Source organism: Malania oleifera, chromosome 12, assembly GCF_029873635.1.
Source record: "Malania oleifera isolate guangnan ecotype guangnan chromosome 12, ASM2987363v1, whole genome shotgun sequence".
In the NCBI taxonomy this organism is placed as follows: Eukaryota; Viridiplantae; Streptophyta; class Magnoliopsida; order Santalales; family Ximeniaceae; genus Malania; species Malania oleifera.
Genome location: NC_080428.1, coordinates 55,650,063 through 55,669,059, shown reverse-complemented (window position 1 = coordinate 55,669,059; position 18,997 = coordinate 55,650,063). Strand labels below are relative to the sequence as shown.

At 34.1% G+C, this 18,997-nt stretch overlaps 1 protein-coding gene across 2 annotated transcripts in view; it reads right to left on the bottom strand.

The window, feature by feature from the left end:
• The window catches only part of LOC131144921 (prohibitin-1, mitochondrial-like), a 58,947-nt gene extending 54,298 nt beyond the window's left edge, over window positions 1-4,649 (bottom strand). Inside the window, exons 1-2 of one of the 2 annotated variants that reach the window (XM_058093880.1) lie at window positions 4,511-4,649; window positions 745-904 (exon numbers count right to left, since the gene is read on the bottom strand). In XM_058093880.1, coding sequence (XP_057949863.1) covers window positions 745-897 — 153 coding nt within the window. In that variant the 5' untranslated portion in view covers window positions 898-904; window positions 4,511-4,649. Of the gene's footprint in view, window positions 1-744; window positions 3,035-3,099; window positions 3,570-4,510 lie in introns of those variants that run through there. The other variant, XM_058093881.1, reaches the window with a different exon arrangement.
• Window positions 4,650-18,997: the final 14,348 nt, after the last annotated feature.

Sequence of the window (18,997 nt, the reverse complement as noted above, 5' to 3'; positions counted from 1 at the left end):
TCTCTGGATTGATCAGAAGATCCTTTCAATTGGCTAAAATTTGATACTTGAAGGTTGCCAAAACAAGTGAAAACCATAAAATCTAGTTTTCAATTTTTTGGCAAACAGCTGAAAACCAACAACAGTAACAGAAAACTGAAAACATAAACAAACACGTTTTTATAATCTGTTTCTTCACTATGGAGAAACAGAAACAGAAACAGAAAACAGCAATGATACCAAACAGACCCCCAACATCCAAAATCAATTTCCATTGAAAATCAAAAATCATTAAAACAGCGAAATATAGATCCCTAAAAATAATGCGAAACAAGACATTTCTGCAAATGCAATTTATTTAAGGAAACATTTCCAGTGTTTTTGAACAAAATACAGGGATAGCAAGGGATTGACCTCTACTGCCACACAAAATATTACCAAAATCATAGAGCTTCACTAAATAACCATGATGTCATCAAAATTAATGCAATAAGAATGATAGGAACTGCAGATTCACACAATTGTCAAACATAGATACAAGTGATAATGCATGCCTATGCTATTGATGAAGCTCAGGAATTTGTAAATATATGCAGAAGTTGATGTTTATCATGAAACAGTGAAGAAAAAGACAAGGAAGAAAAAAAAAATGAAACCACAACAAAGCATATATCCCGAAATAGAAGAAGAAAAGGAACACATTATACACCTTATGTTATGAATTCATGATATCAACTGAACAAAAGTTGCACAAGAAGAGTTTACCTTATCTTTGACACCAGATATACGATTAAACATAACCGCTCTATGTCCTCCTTCAACATTGTAGAGACTGTTAAAAGCAGCGTACAGACCAACACCCCCAACAATGCCCAACTTCATCAATGCTGGAGCTGCCTTTGGTACTCTTGAACCCATTTATATTCTGAAAAGATAATAAATAAGTCCCAGTCCCAGTTTCAACAGTCAAAGTTAGACCATTTAAGCAAGCCACCAAGTACTATGACAGATAAGAAACAATAAATGAACAACAGAAAATGACATCTGAGAAGGTAACGCCTCAAGCATAACTGATGTTAGGATCTACATATTTATAGAAATATTTACAATTGTATATGTTAACGTTTCTCTATGTTAAAGTTACAACATAATAACAAATTTACTATTCGAAATTTAAAAAACTACTATACATGTGGAGAATCCTCTTGATTGTCTCCGAATTCTCCTCTAATACCACGCCTCAAAGTTGGCGTGGTGGAATGTGGGCAGCACAAGTGGCAGCAAATTGTTGTTGTTGTTTGTACAAGGAGCACAAAAAATGGGAGCCTCGCAATGGGTGGAAGTCACACCTGTACAAGATTTATTTTCACACAACAAAGAGTTTTCAAGAGGATCAATAAAAGTGACATAATTTGTAGAAACCAAAGTTGGTAAACTTGATGTGACATAAGGGAAATGATCCTCAAAAAAATGCACATGACGAGAGACATATACTCTGCTAGTGTTTTTATCCAAACACCAAAAAACTTTACGGAGAGGACTATAGCCTAAGAAAACACAAGGAATTGAATGAGGAGACAATTTATGAGGCATATAGCGACACAAGAAAGGAAATCAAAGGCAACCAAAAATGCGCAGTGACGAGTAAGAAGGAGCTTTACCATATAAAATCGCATAAGGGGTTTTCCCCTGCAAGAACCGGTGATGGGAGGCGATTGATGAGATAACAAGCCGTTGAGAAGGACTCCACCCAAAGATGTAATGGAACACTAGAATGAAACATGAGGGTGAGACCAGTTTCAGAGATATGACGATGTTTTCTCTAAGCAATACCGTTTTGACTAGGAGTAAGGACAAGAAATATGTTGAACTATACCACCCTCGTGGAGAAAAGAGGTAAAGCGGTTATTGGTAAACTCCGTGCCACCATCACATTGGAAGGATTTAATGTTTCTGTCAAATTGAGTAGTGACATACTCATAAAAAACGGACAAAAATATCGAAGAAATCTAACTTAATCTTTAAAGTGAAAATCCAACTAAAGCGAGAAAATTCATCAATAAATACACAATAATATCCACATTAGGATGGAGAAGTAATGGGTGAAGGGGCCCATAAATCGCAATGTATGCTTTCAAATAATGAGAAGCAACATTGATCTAAATTGGAGAAAGGTAAACAATGATTTTTTCCCAATTGACAACCAAAACAAGGTGCAGAATCAAGCTTGCTTTTATTAGAAATGGTAATATCCCCATGCTTATTCAAAAAAGAAACACTGCGAGAAGAAGGATGTCCCAATCGTGCTTGCCAAATATCAAATGTAGCATGAGAAGTATATAAAGAAAAAGTAGATAAAAAATTTGCACGGACACGGTCAAGAATGTAGAGCCCTTTCTCACATCGGCCGACTCCCACCACCGCTCTTGTTGCTAGATACTGTATAGTAAAGCCAATAGAAGAAAAGGTTACTGATCAGTTGTTCTCATGAGTAAGCTTACTGATAGACAAAAGATTTTTAGCAATGCCAGAAACAAGGAGAACTTCAGATAATGATAATGATTTGGGAGCAAAAATGGATGAGATGGAGCCAGTTCAAGAGATAGGCAATGAGTAACCGTTACCAACAAACACCCGTTGATTACCATTGTAAGGGACAGAATTGTCAAGAGACGCAGCATCATTTGTCATATGCAAAGTTGCTCCAATATCTGCGTACCATTCGGAATCAGTGGGATTATCAAGAGAGGTGGCAAAGAAAGCTTCAATTAAGCCACCAGCCTTGACCTTTTTTCAATAATTTGCCAAGTTTATAACACTTTTTGGTGGTGTGATTTCCTTTACCGCACCACTGGCAAGCAACAATAGACCCTTTAGTGGAATTGGCTGAACCTTGTGCAGAAATTTCCTGCTTGTTGCAACCAGTAAAGTTGGCAAAAGAACGACGTTGTGCAATGAAAGCCGACTGCTGAAAAGAATCACCGAGAATGGACCGAGAGAAAAGCTCATGACTCAGAGCTTTGGGAACCAAATTGGCGAAGGAAGGCAGCGGCATCTGAGACAACATAGATGTTGAAAAAATTTTGAAATCTAATACAAGGCCACAAAGAAACAATATACCTTATCAGTGTCATCAACCGATTTGCCAATAGCACTAAGTTGATCACAAAGAGAGCAAAAAGAACGAGCATATCCAGCCACACTGCGAGAGCCACACTGCATTAGCTGAAGTTCGTCTTTCAATTGAATTTCTCTTGCCTTGGAGTTGTGAGAAAATGATGCTTCGAGAGTCAACCAAGCATCACGAGCAGTTGAGGAATTAACAACCTCAGCCATACATTCCTCTATAAGAGAAGCATAAATGAGGCAGAGCAACATCCTGTCTTGCATATGCCATTTCTTGTAAGTTGGATTAGGAACTTGATTGGAACCCTCTCGAACCAAGGTTGTGGGTGCATGTGAAGACCCATCCAAGAAGCCCATGAGATCTTGACTTTCAAGCAATGAAACGAATTGGCTACGCCACAGGAGGTAATTGGTAGAAGTGAGATTAATGGCCACCATGTGAACCATCATATTGAGCGGAAGCTGATTGGAGCATGAATCAGCCATGGAAAAAAATTTAAGGTATTAACCGAAAGTGACTCTAACAACATAAGAAGGTAACGCCTCAAGCGTAACAGCTGTGAGGATCTTCATATTTATAGAAATATTTACACCCGTATATGTTAAAGTTGCTCTATGTTAACGACGTACAACAGAATAACAAATTTACTATTCGAAATTTAAAAAACTGCTATACTAGTGGAGAATCCTCTTGATTGTCTCCGGATTCTCCTCTAATATCAGTAAACAATAGAAAGAGCAGACATGAAACCAGAGACTGAAACAGATTGGTAATAGACAAGCAGCCGTTGGAAACAAATACTAATGATAAATGAAGCACAAATAACCAACAATTCTGCAATGTGTGGAACCGTTTCTCATCATTCCTCTCCAGCGGAAGATATGCATACGGTATGCCATGGAATTACGGACACACAGGACCAGAACTTCATTTTTTTAAAGGTACAAATGGGAAAGAAACATCAAGAAATAATATCAATTAATAAGCCTTCACCTCCTGATTCCCATTCCCTCAACGACTTAAAGTTGAAATAAAACAAACATCTCCCCATGTTTAAGTTGCATTCATGACCAAAGTCATCCATGTTCAGGCCTCTGGGTCATGTGTATAATGTCAAACAACTTTTTGTTTGATTCCAACACATCCGCAACGCAGTACAAAGAAAACACATTCATAATAGACTTTCCCCACATCTCACAGCAATTTGAAAAATCCATCTTATAGGCATTAATGAAGCATAATCTCATTCAGAAATGTCCAATTGTACATATTCTCAGTTTCCATCACGTAAGGCTTAACATGAAAAGGCGATCGCTTGAGGTTTTTGTTTATGAAAATCTGAAATAGTTCAGTGTAATTTACTCAAATAAACACGCACAAGCAGAGAGAACGAAACCGCTATACCTCTGGGGGTCAGGGACTGCCGTCGCTACTTCGTTCTGGGAAGAAAAGAGAACTATGCAGGGTTTAGGGTTTTATGTCATTTCATTATTTCATTGCTGTTTTTTAATTTCGTCCGCTGCAAGTTATGTAAGAAGACCGAAATATTATCTTTAACTGCCCCTGATTTATAAAAATGTCAGTTTCGTCGAAAAAACTTTTAGAGTAAATTGCATATAAGTGCCTATAATTTCTCGTATTTTTACAAATTCCCCTGAATTTTTTTTTAAAAATAGTATTTCCTACCTCTGTTAGATTTTATATTCTATATTATGATAAAAGTGAAAAAAAAAAAAAAATTAATAATACATTCACACTCAATAGACTCCACAACATGATTTAAAATAAATTTTACAATATTCATTTATCAAAAAATTATGCAAGATAAGATAAAAAAAATTACATCGAGCTTGAAGTTTAGACATTAATTTATACTTATGCAGATTTAAATAAGTTATAATATCATATTATATTAAATTTAATTTAAATTCAAATAAATCCAAATGCAATGCTTCAATTCTATGCTCCAAAAAACAATACAAAAGTTTACTTGACATAATGTTTTAAATTAAAATTATGTTTTGTAGAAAATAATTATATGTTTTAGCATTCGAATTTAAGCCTTGACTGATTAGGTCACCTTCTTATCTCTTTACAAGAAAATGGGGTTTGAATTCCTTTTATATATATTTTTTATGCATTATAGTTAGCGGTGGAATCGTGGAATGATCATTTTCATAGTGAGCCGATAGTGTTCCAAGTCTTGATCCTTTGAATATTAAAAAAGATGTCAAAACTATTACGAACACAAATTTGGTTGAAGAACTTCTATTTAATAACATGTTATTAGTTATAGTGATTGGATTGTGACTATAGAAGTACATTTAAATTGAAAATATGGAGATAGTGGGAAAGATTTTTGCAAGAGGCATTGAATGGTAAGATGGAAATTGGAGTTGCAAAAATGAGTTATGAAGGACAGGATAAATTTGTTATTTTATAATTTATTTTTTTTCAGAAAAAAAGTAGGCAAACAAGTCTTCATGTTAAAAAAATTAACATAATATTAAGCTACTATAATTTGCTGCCTAACTTCTCGGAGCACGGTGGATGAAACACTTTTGAAAAGAAAAGAAGTAATAAATAACAATAAGGAATATCAAATCTAATGGGTATAACATGTATTTTTCAAAAAAAAATATATTGATTTGGGTAAATATCAATTTTAAAAAATATATGGGAATTTTTTTTGCAATTTACCTCTTATTTGTAAAAAAAAAAAAATAATGATGAATACAATCTTGAAAGCTTACTTGTCATTGGCCACATTACGAAAACAATATATTCTCATCTTAAACCGCTTTAGTCAACTAATTACCTCATCTCAAAAAAGTGTGAAAATTTAAAGGAGAGTTATATGGCCAAATTTTTGTATGTTTATCACCTAAGTGTCTAATACAATTTATGTCTTATGAAAAATTAACTATCTAACTTAAAACACAGGTAACTAATATTTTTTTTCCTAACGAAAAATGACCTAACTTAAACTAATTTTTTCTCTCAGTAACATAAAAAATTTCATTTATTTTGAGTTAAAAGCTAAAAAGAAAGTAACAACTCGTCATAAAACACTAATTAAGGAGCCTAAAGGCCACCGGCTAGTTACATAGTCAAGCACCCCAAAAAAAAAAAAACCACTAATTAGATAGAGAGAAACATTGAAATTACTCCAAGATAGATATAAGTAATTAGTCTTAATTAAGCTTAATTACTTATATCTATCTTGTAGTTATAGGGGCAATCCGGGTACTTCTGGAGGTGGAGGAATTAGTCGGGATTGTCATGGCATGACAAAAGCAGTTTTTTCAAGTTATTTTGACAATGGTACAAATAATAGTGTGAAATTAAAAGCAATTAGGGAAGGAGTTCATTTGTGTAAACGTTTGCATTATTTTAATGTAATTATTGAAAGTGACTCGCGAATTGTAGTTGATTGGTTTCGGAAAGGTAGATGTACTTTGTGGTATCTTTGGGATTTTTGGGAAAAGCTCGTGGTGGAGATAGAAAAAGTGAACGTCATGGTGATGCATCAATATAAGGAACGCAATAGTACGGTTGATTTTCTTGCTAAAGAATAAGAAATGGGAAATAATGTAATTTATGAAAAATAACATCTTCTACCACATTATCTGAAAGGTATTCTTCGGATGGATAAGTGGGATTTCGTTTCCGTTCGTCGTTAGTTCAATTCTAGATTTTTGTTTGGTGTATTTTGATTTGTTTTTTGTTATGTTTATGTTTTTATCTTCTTTGTTAGTTATGCTTTAATTGTTGTCTTGGTTTGGTTGGTTGTTGGTATTATTTTTTTGGAAGGATTTTTCTGTAATCTCCCTTATAACCACGGTATTCCTCTATCAAAAGTGAGGGTATATTAATAAATATATGGAGATGCCACCCTATTTTAGTAAAAAAAAAAAAAAAAAACTTGATTTGGCTAAAGTTCACTCAATATTTATGCCCCATTTGGAATTTGAATGCGTAGGATGAGTCATATAATCCAATCATTCCAATTTCCAAGGAATTAAAGCAGTAAATTCTCATTCTAGTGTTTGATTATCTATAACTATATGAATTTTGACCCTTTCAAGTTCATGTGCAACTGACATGTGGCACAACTTTTTTTTCTCCATCCATTTTGTAGCTGGGACCCATCTTCTTCTCTCTCTTTTATTTTCTATACTCTTTTATCCATTTTTTCCCCTAGATGATACTTAATACCTTAATGACCAACAAGGTATCTTTGTAATTGTATCTTTTCTATTGTACTTGTTCATATTTAGCATACACAATCTTAATGACTAATTATGACTTTAATTTATTCTTGGACCTCCTCTACTACACGGTGTATATTATCATAGTAGAATTTAGGGTCATGATCATATTTTTATATTCCATCAAATTCTCTTATGTGTGCCACATGGATTGAAAAAAAAAAACTATACTAAGCTTATTCTTAATTGCTTATAGGAGAACCTTGTGCAATGAAGAGATTGAGGTTGATCCACGTGTTGCCTAAATAAATGGTGAAATGGAGTGGCTATCATTACCCAGAACTTGAACAAATTGCAAAGATTTTGCCTTGTGAAAAAATAAATTGGCAATACTAGGGGAAAAAAACTATGGTTTGGAACTAAACTTCGCAAAAGTTGGGCAACTCTTTTATGGGCCCATATTTATTGGCTAACCTATGCATATTCCAAGTGAGAAATTTTGTTGCTAAATAGGATGATTAAAAAGTTGCTAAATAATTTGCTGCAACACGACGATTGGTAAAAGCGAATCAGATGACTAACTAGAAGAAAATAACTTTTTCTTATTTCTTAAATGAACATATCACCACCAACATTTTCATTTCTTGAGTGTGGGCAAGTTGCTAGATAACTTCCTATATCATTGTTGTAACGTCTTGGAAATGGATCCAAAAGGGCAAGGGGTAATAATAATAAATGTTCGATAGTTACGTCACTAATTTTTTATTTACCTAGGTACAGTTAGTTCATCTTATTACTATTCGTTGATTGGTTTCTAAGTTAATCCTAAGGTTAAAGAACTAGTAGTTTTGGTTTACATTTACCAGAGTTGGGTTCGTAATTTCAGTTATGCGAGGGGAAAGTACTAGTACCCCCTACACACTCGTTCTACGAATGATACCTAATTAACCAGTTATCTCTAAACTGAATTTAAAACAAATAAATTTTAAAATTTTAAAAGAAATGTGAAATAAGGTGCGATTTGGAAATGTCTAATAAGACCTCCAAATGAAGGATCTTATTAGATAAATCCCACTTAAAACTAATATAATTGAGGTCTGAAATACCCCTTTACTTTTTGTTTATTCATTGAGACACGCTCACAAAAATAGAATATATATATATATATATATATAATCAAATAAATCTCATCAAAATTTGAGCAAAAAGAGTCTTTAGAACATTTTCAAGATTTTCAAAATTTTTAAAGAATTTTTTTGAAAATTTTTCCAATTTTTTTGCAATTTTTTGAGATTTTTAAAGATTTTTTCTCCATCTTATTTATTTGTGGTATTTTTATTTTTTCATTTTTTTTATTTGAGTCAAAATAACTCAAATATTATTTATTTTCTATATTTTTTAATATTTTCCTCTGATTTTTTTTATTTTCCTAATTTTAAAAAATTAAAAAAAAATAAATAATAATGTTTTAAAACAAATGAACTTATGGTTTAGGACGGGTCAAATTGATTCAATAGTTCACATGTCGGCTAACGGTGGCAACACGTGGTGATGATATTTTTTATTTTTTGAATTTATATCAGCATGATGTCACCCGCCACATGCCAAAATTTGGTAGGCCTTGAGAGTTTGACACAGATCGCCGACGTGGCAGCGATCCGTCCATCCATAGAAAACACGCAATGGACGACCACGATCGCGCTAAGTCGCTTCTCAAACACTCGGTCTTGGGTGTGTCATGTGTCACCATCCGGATTTATTTTTTTCTATTATGTTCAAATTTAAACTTTAACTATTGATATTTAAGTGTAAAATTCATCATGCTAGAAATCGGAATAAAATAATAAAAATTAACAAGTACCTACCTCTACTATTGAATTCTCCACTTTACAATTTTCTCTTCCTTTTGTCTGACCCTCTTGAATTCTTTTCTACCAATCTTCTACCGCTTCTACAATCCAAACCTTTTGTTCTTATGCTTTTCTTCACTTAATTTCTTCAATATTAGTGACTCAACCTTTTCCTTACCTTTTTAGTATCCAATTTTTTCCCAAATATTTTCCTCTCCAATTTTCTCCTTTTTTGTTTCTGTGTGTCTGTATCCCCTACCCTTCTAAGCCCATTATTTATAGGCCTGGGGGATCACTCAATTAACACTAATTAGATCAATTAACATTTAACTGATCAATCAAAATTAAATTGAATTAATCAATTAATGTTTGCATTAAACTATGATTTAACCCACATATTACTTGTATAAATTTTCACATATCTAATTTACATTTTTCCTTTTGTGCTTGCAGGTTTAAAGATGAAGATGTTGACACACTTTGCTTCATTTCCTTTTTTATTTTTTATTTTTATTTTTTATGTATTCAATTTTTTTTCATTTTTTTCATGTATTCAATTTTTTCCTTGTATTTTCTCATTTTAATGGATATTTACACAATGAATAATAACCCAAAATATGTTATATAAGTTTTGGACAAAATGGGGTGTCTACAGCTACCCCTTTTATAGGTTTGTTACTTAAGATGGTAAGAATACATGTCTTTTGGCATCCTACAATAACAAATCTATAAAGACGAGATATGAATTTTGGACGGGGCGTAATATAACAAAATCCTAACAAAAGAAAATGTATAGAATTACAAAGATGCATGAAATCTAGGTTAACTCAACAAACTTATAAAGTAAGGTGTAAATTGACCTAGTTTATGAAGAGATTACTATCATGGATTTGGAAACTGTGTCATGTACTACTAAGGCTGATAAATCATCACAACTTTGAAAATGCCTACTCAAATTTTATGGTATTTTTAAAGACTTTTTCTCCATTTTATTTATTTTTGATTTTTTTATATTTTTTGTTTTTGACTCAAATAATTTTTATTTATTTATTTCTAATTTTTTAAATATATTTTATTTATTTTTTATTTTGTACTATTTTCCCAATTTTTAAAAATTTTAAAAATAATTAAAAATTATTTTTAAGAAAATGAACCGACAGTTTGAGACGGATCAAACTAATTCAACATGTCATCTCAAGTTGACTTGAGTCAAATCGATTTGACATAGTTGAGGAAAGGATTGACACGTGTCAGCCAGCGGTGGCGACACATGGCATTGAGGATCGCGCCATGTTACTACTTAAACGCGCAGTCCTGGGTGTGCCATGTGTCATCGTTCGTACGGTGAAATGTGTCACACTAATTTTTTTGAAAAAAAAAATTAACACAAAAACCTTTTTTTTTCCTATCTCTTCGTTCTTCCTGCTCTCCCTCTCTCCTTTCTTTATATTTTCCTTTTTCTTTCTCTGTCTCCCCTTCTTCTCCCTTTCTTCGATATATACTCTCTTTCTCTCTCCCTTTTCTATCTTCAAGCTTTTCTCTCTTATACTTTCCTCTCTCTCTCTCTCTCTCTCTCTCTCTCTCTCACACACACACACACACACACACATTCTCCATCTTTCCAAAATATCTTTATTTTTTTGATCTATTTTATCACTTCTTCTCTATCTCTCCATCTTCCCTTTTTAATTTATCCTTTCTCTCTCTCTCTCTCTTTCTCTCTCCCTCTCTCTCTCCCTCTCTTTATCTTTGATCTCTTTCTCTCTTTCTCACAATTTTCTGATTTTTTTTTGCAGGTTTTGGGCAAAACATATGGTGACAGATAGCTTAAAGCTCTTTGTCTTCAATTCTCGTATCTACAAAGAGATTCAAAGCAGATAAGTCTCTACCCCCCCCCCCTTTTTGTAATTTTTCTTCTGAAATTGCTTTGGAAAAAAAAATTTTGATTGATTCTTGTAAATTTTCTTAGAATTCAAATAGGAAGAGTTAAGGTTTTAGTTAACTTAGGTTAGGGTTCAAGTAGGGACTAGGTTTGGTTTAGTTGTTGGATCAGGGTTTAGGTTTGGGTGGGTTAAGCCAGACCTATAAGGCTATGCGCTTAGGGTTTTGGTTTAATGAAGGCTTGGTCAATTGGGTCAAGCCCAATAAGTTTTTTATTGAGTTTGTCTAATTAACTTGAAACTTTGGGCTTTAAACTAATTTGGGATTTAACTAGATTAGGCCCAACTAGGCCTGAGGGTATTTAATTGGGCTCAAGTTGGGTTTTGGGCTAGGCTAAGCTTAATGGGCTATTAGGCTTGCTGAGTTTTTTTGTTTTTGTTTTTTTTAATTAAATTGGGCTATGGGCTTAAATCAATCGAGTCTGGGGTGTAGGTTTATTAGGCAGGCCTAGGCCTAAATGGGTTTAGGTCAAGGTAAAAGGTCAATGGACCCGGTTCAAAGTTGGACCTGGTTCTAGATCTTCGAGTCAAGTTGACCTGAGTCCCTAGATCGGATTTGGGGTATTCAAATCCAAGTTATTGGACTTGTGTGTGGGCATGGGTATACGGATCCTGATCTGGATAAGAGTATTCAAATATGGTTTCTCTGAATTTGAATCAAATAGCAAAGTTTTGTTAAGAATATTCTAGAAAAATTTCTGTTTTATTCAAATTTAAACTTTAACTACAAAATTTTGAGTTCAAAATTCATTATGCCAAAAATTGGAATAAAATAATACAAAACTAGCAAGTTGCAATCTTCTCTTCCTTTTGCCTGAGCCTCTTGAAGTGTTTTTTGCCAATATTTTACTACTTTTGCAATCAAAACCTTTTGTTCTTCTACTTTTCTTCCCTTAATTTCTTCAATGTCAGCCACTCAGCCTTGTCCTCACCTCTTCAGTATCCAATTTTCCCCTAAATATTTTCCTCTCCAATTTTCTCTTTTTCTATTTCTGTGTGTCGATATCCCCTACCCTTCTAAAGCCCACTATTTATAGGCTCGAGGGAATTACACAGTAAACACTGATTAGATCAATCAACATTTAATTGAATAATCAGAATTAAATTGAATTGATCAATTTATGCTAGCATTAAACTATGATTTGACTCACATGTTATTTGTGCAAATTCCCACATGTCTAATTTTCATTTTTCCTTTTGTGCTTACAAGTTCAAAGATGAAGATGTTGGCCCACTTTCCTTAATTTCCTTTTTCTTTTTCTTTTTTTCACTTTTTTCGTGTATTCAGTTTTTTCCTTATTTTTCATGTATTTTTCCATTTTAATGGATATTTACACAATGAACAATAACCCAAATTATGTTACTTAAGCCCTGGACAAAATGGAATATCTATAACTATTACCAATTTTCTCCCCTTCTTTGACTTCTTTTTTAGTTACACTGTATCTAATCCAGTGAGTTAGCTCTAGTAATGACATTTTTAATCAACTTGGTTATATATCCATTGATGGTGGTCATCCTAAAATGAAGGGATTAATGTTGCATTTTAGAACGCTAAATGAATTATTCTAACTAACTATGTTATCGTTAGCATTGGTGGCTTCATATTTAATGTGTTTTGATGATATTTAACCTATTTGTGGTTTTTAGTGTTTCCTATCTTAGCAGATCATGTTAAGTATAGATACAAGTGACAAATACATGAAGTACTGGATCAAATGCAAAGATCAGAATGGGTAGACACTTGAATAGGAAATATTAAAAGGACACTCATTTGGAAGAACTCTAGCATCCAAGGAAACTAATAGAATTATATGTAATGAGGAGTGTTTGAGGTAATATATTTTGTAACTCTTGCAGTTTTGTTTCATACATGATTTCTAAGCAAGAGTTGAGCAAAATGCACATAAATATTAGGACATATGAATATTAGGATTTCATTAAGTCACAAACTCAACACTCATGGTTTTTAAAGTTAAAACAAGAGTTTGTCAAAAGAATTCTATACTCAAAATATGTTTTCATAAAGGACAAGTTTTCAACATCTTTGTATTATCAACATGTTATATTTGTGTGTGGCTCTTATACTTAGTGGGATCACAAACAAAGGAAGGAAAACATGTGAGAGAAGTCTTCTTGTGCTGGCAGTAGAAGACTCGCCGACAAGTGCCCTGTGCTCGTCGATGAGTAGATACCGAGAGTCAGAAAATCTTAGAGTTAAAGACTCGTTGACGAGAGGATAGATTCGTCGATGAGTGGGCTTCTTTGTCTTGTTGACGAATCCCCTGTACTCGTCGATGAGTGCTCCTGGGCTACGAGAAGTTATTTGAACTTTGAATTTGAACGGTGTGACGTGTAACGACAAGCCTAATTTACCATATATATAATTTTTTTTCCATAATAACATTTAATATAATAAGTCGATATCCTGTTCAACTGTAAAACATAATCAACTTGCTCAGATACTTAAGTAGTAGAAAACGTAAATTACAACATACCATAAAATCAATCACAATACCAGAGTTCTACTAAATCTGTTATATATAAAATTATCCACCAAAAGGCCAAATGTACCCTAGGGTCATAACCCAAAAATAAACCTGACCCTAGCTAAACAACTCACCCTTTAAACAGGGTGGCCTTATTGGTCTTTATTGTCGAGGAGCTCGGTCCACTCCTTTACCTGGATTTCCTGAAATGTTTATATAGTTAGGGTGAGACACTTCTCAGTAAGAGAAATAAACTAATATCAGTGTGTGACAACATGAGTGTTTTCATGTTATACATAATATCAGTACACACATCATATCTGTTAAAAACTGTTGATATCATACTTGAATAAAACATGATTCCTCAAAACATAATATAACGTACTAAATTACTAACATGAAAATCATTTTATATAACTGTGTAATACTAAAATACACCTAGGATGGATAGCTAGTTGATGTCAAGTCTTATCCCAACATGACCAGGTTGTGCAGCCCGAAAGTGGGACCTAGCAATGGCTGGCCGACCATGCTAGATCAAACATAGGTCTGTAAGTACGATGGGCCCGCCCCTACCTGGTCCTGGGACTGCTAGGGGGACTACTCCACTCTACACTGATGCCACATTGACTATCATCTCCCACACTACTGGTCGTGTGGTAGCACTATCATAATTCTGAACATATAGCTACGATATCGTGCTCCTGAAACTATACTAAACCATGTCATCCGGGTTTTGATATCATATAATAAGTTCCAGATACTGAACATAACTGTTTCATATTTTATAATAATAACTGTCATGTACATATTTCATGATTTCTGTCTGATCATACTTGATTATGGCATCTGCACCAACATGAACTTCGGCATCTGCGTCGGCATATCATAACATTAAACATAGCATCTGTACCGGCATAACATAACATGAATCACGACATCTGCGCCGACATAACATAATATTCTGAACATAATTTTATGTACTGTTTAAATATGTAAAATCATGATTCCTACTCTATTTTACAATTGCCATGAAAATCATCATATCATGCTTGATTTGGGAAAAACATTTTATTCTGATACACGCAATTATATGGAAATTAAACTCATGTCACATAGAATTAGAGTAACCTCCTGAATGTAAAATATGTTCCAAAATCATATTTTTTTGAATAAACATGTTTAAATCATATTTCTGTTCATAACACTATTTCCCAAACATAATTATTTAATATACATATTTTCCTAGAATTTAATACTGTAAAATAATAAGTATTTTCATGGAAAATCTTGACTTAGTTTATCCCTTTACCTGGCTTACTGAGAAGCTCACAAAAAACCCAATTCTTCACCTGTAGTGTTCCCAGCACAACACCCTGAAAATAACATTTTTTCCAACTAAACTTCAGTATTTCTTTTCCTAACATATTTTACTCAGTCCAGAAACACCAAATACCCAATAATACTGAAATTAACTAACTTACCCAAATTTTGGGATGGTTCCCAAGTTAGTCTAACCGACGATCTACTCTAATCTTCTCAGGAGTAGCGTGGCGGTTTTGGATCTTCGATTTGGCAAAGAACGGGGCTGAATTTCTAGAGAGAAGGGGTGGAGGACGAAGAAAAAAGAGAGGAAGGAGGGTTTGCATGCAAAAAATGGTTTCTAGAATACGATTTTGGCATACTTATACATCGGCCTTCGTCGACGAGACACATCACTTCGTCGGCGAGGTCCAGAAGGGAGTTCATCGACGAACTCATAACCTTCATCGACGAATTTCAGGCCCTGAAATAGCCCTTTTGGTAATTTCTTGTCGACGAGACATGTGTCCCCGTCGATGATCCCAATAAGCCACTTCATCGACGAGAACCTGCTGTGACCTCTTTTACAATTTCCTTTTCCTATCATTTCTTTTGTTATTTAATTATCATAATTCTTTGGGTCTCTACATTCTCCCCTCCTTATGAAAATTTTGTCCTCGAAATTTACTATCTGAGTGATCCACCATCCCTTAAAGAAAATGGGCTACTTATTTTATTACTTACCCTCACTTATGGCAGAGGAATACCATGGTTACATTCAAGGTTTTGGGAGATTACAAATACATAAAATAAAATTCTCCCAAGACCAAAACACTACCTACAATTGAAAATTATTACATATACTGACTAACCTACATAAAAGAGACATTACATATCTATTTGTATCTTTTCCTGATTACTGCTATTCCCCGCTAAACAGATGCAGGTATTTCTGTAGTATTTCTTCCTCGAGCTCCCAAGAAGCGTCTTCCATTGTGTGATTCTTCCACAGGACTTTTACTAGTGGAATCCTCTTACTGCGCAATTCCTGTTCCTTCCAGTCCAGAATCTACACTAGAGTTTCCTCATAAGCCAAAGTATCACTGAGTTCTAATTCGGCATAACTGATGATATAGGAGGAATTTGGGACGTATTTCCTTAACATGAAAACATGAAATACGTCGTGAATTCTAAATAATGCTGGTGGTAAAGCCAGCCGGCAGGCAACTGACCCTACTCTTTCAAGAATCTCGAAAGGGCTAATGAACCTAGGACTCAACTTACCATTGCTCTCAAACCTTATAACTCCCTTCAATGGCGCTATCTTAAAAAAAAACATGGTTCCCAACTTCAAATTCCAACTTCCGGCGGTGCGTATCGGCATAACTTCTCTGCCAACTTTGAGTTACACTAATCTTATCTTTAATGAGTCGAACCTGATCGTACGTATGCTACACAATTTCTGGTCCCAAAACTTACCTTTCACCAACCTCATCCTAGTAAAAAGGAGATCGACATCTCCTACCATAAAGCGCCTCATAAGGTGTCATGCCAATGCTGGCCTAATAGATGTTATTGTATGCAAACTCTACCAGCGGCATATACTAGGTCCAACTACCCCCAAAATTCAGCATGCATGCCAGCAACATATTATCTAATGTATGAATCACCCTCTCAGTCTGACCATCCGTTTAAGGATGAAACGTCGTGCTGAAAGAAAACTAAGACCCCAGAGCCTCCTGAAAGCTCCTCCAAAATCGTGACGTGAATCGTGGGTCTCGGTCTGATACAATAGACACTAACATGCCATGTGATCGTACAATCTCCTAAATATATAATTCCGTCAGTCTATCCATGAAGTAGTTGACTTTAATAGGAATGAAGTGAGCGGTCTTCGTCAATCTATCAACGACCACCCAAATATCATTCTGACCATGCGGTGCTGACGGTAACTTGAAGATCAATTGGAATACTTGAAGAAAAAGTACAATGATGCTAAAGAGACAATCATTCGTTTGTGAGAGGATAATAGAGTAACAAACGATCGGGAAAAGAGGAGGAAGGAGGGATGTGAGAGGTCATTGGAGCCTTCGAGGAGTTCTCGTGAAGGTGAGAAGGAGGTTGTTGCTTATTTGAAAAATAAGATGAATGATTTGGAGTGCGTGAAGGCGATTGCGAAGTGAGGGTTGAGGCTTGGAAGAAGCGGTTTCTGGAATTAGAGGCTAGGGCAATTTTTTTGAGCGGCGACTGGTGAGTGGGTGATGGATGACTATCCATAATGCACTGAATGACTAAACTATCCACATTGGACAATTCAATAATGGTTGAAATACTAATTAATTTAGCATTTTACTTCATATGACATTTAGTTCTTAGCGTTTCACTGTATTCTATACATTGTTGCTCTTAGCCAAGTGTTTTAGATTTTCAATGCTTGCTTTAGAATGACTTTAAGTTTTAACTGATCATGCATACATTTCTTTGTACATGGTTTTATTTTGGAAAAACTTTAACGAAATTTCGACAACATGCCGTTTGTAAATTGAACATTTCCCAAAAAATTCATACACTAAAACCTGATAGATTCAAGCAAACAAATCACAATAATTTGCATCGTGTAGATACCATTCAGTTTGAGCATGCGAGAACCTAAATCCACTACCAGCATGCAATTCACAATATATTGCATCAGCCATGCAGTTGGCGTTAAACACAAGCATGTATTCCAGCATACACCTTTTTTTTTTTCTCTAGGCTAATTGCATGGTAAAAGAGAGATGAAAAGGAACATATCATATAATAGTATCATATAATATAAGACAAACACCAATAAGACTGCAGGTCATTTTTGTTCAAGCAATGCCACCATTGCAAGTTCATCTAGGTACACCAACACCAAAAGCACTTTCATCCAAACACAATGAAAACCTAAGTTTCATTGAGTTTAGGCTTGGACACCGCATCCTAGATAAGGAAAACTTGCCCCAAGCCTTCTAACTTTATAACTATATGTGCTTTATATATAGAGTTACATAAGCAGCAAGAACATTTTTTGATTTTTTAGACCTCCCTTATACCCTCGGATCAAGTGGCTCTAAATTGCAAAAGATAAAATAAAAATATTGGTTAAATTTCGTTCTTTTTGTTTTTATTTTAATGCATATAAGATATAGACCAAACTAGGAAAAGAAAGTAATAACCATCAAATTTGTCGTTCAAGGCATATATAAAAGTAACAATTCTATTCAAAATAAAGTCAACATTACTAAGTGCATTTTATCCACAAATTTCTTATTTTGTAAATGTGATAATGTGGCCATCTAAATAAGATTTTTCAATAGGATAAAGTATCATTATTAGAACTCATTGAAGAAATACAACTAAGTTCAACACAAAATAATAACACATGCATACACCCTTCTATATATTCCAAGAGAAAATTTGCACACGAAAAGAGACACTTTCTTTAACTAAATTCCTTTGACTAACTAAATAAAATTCTAAAGCTCTCTAATGAATAAAAAAAATATATCTTTTCTAAAGATATCCATGAAAAATATATTTTTTCTAAAGATATCCATGAAAAATAGTTTCAATTTATGATATGAATAAACATAACATATGAAATTTTTTCTAGGCAACTTACTACATGAATCAAGATAAGATAAAAATAATTAAATTATGTTTGGTTGTGAGCATGTACATGAAAACTCCAAGATGAGAAAAGAACAAAATCATCCTTTGGGATTTGCCCAAAAGGTGGAAGTAATCCTTGTCAATTCGGAGAAGTCTAAATTTAACATCTGTGAATACAATATGTCCTCATCAGAAATGGGTTGCCTCTAAATTTAGCGGGTTTTGTTTCGTTCGTTTGGTTGCACTAATTGTACAAGCTTCTTCCAAAAATACAAAACAAAAAACTAAAACAAGTTTCCAAAATTCTACCTTTAGAAGAAGAGGTTTGGGTGCCAGAAAGGTACCGTTCATAGAGAAAGAGGCAGGAGGATGATCGATGTGGGTTTCGTAAGCTGGCAGTGTTCTTTAGCTGCGATGGTTTGCGAACGGCCACGGGCGAGGGGTTGCGACGAACGACGATGAC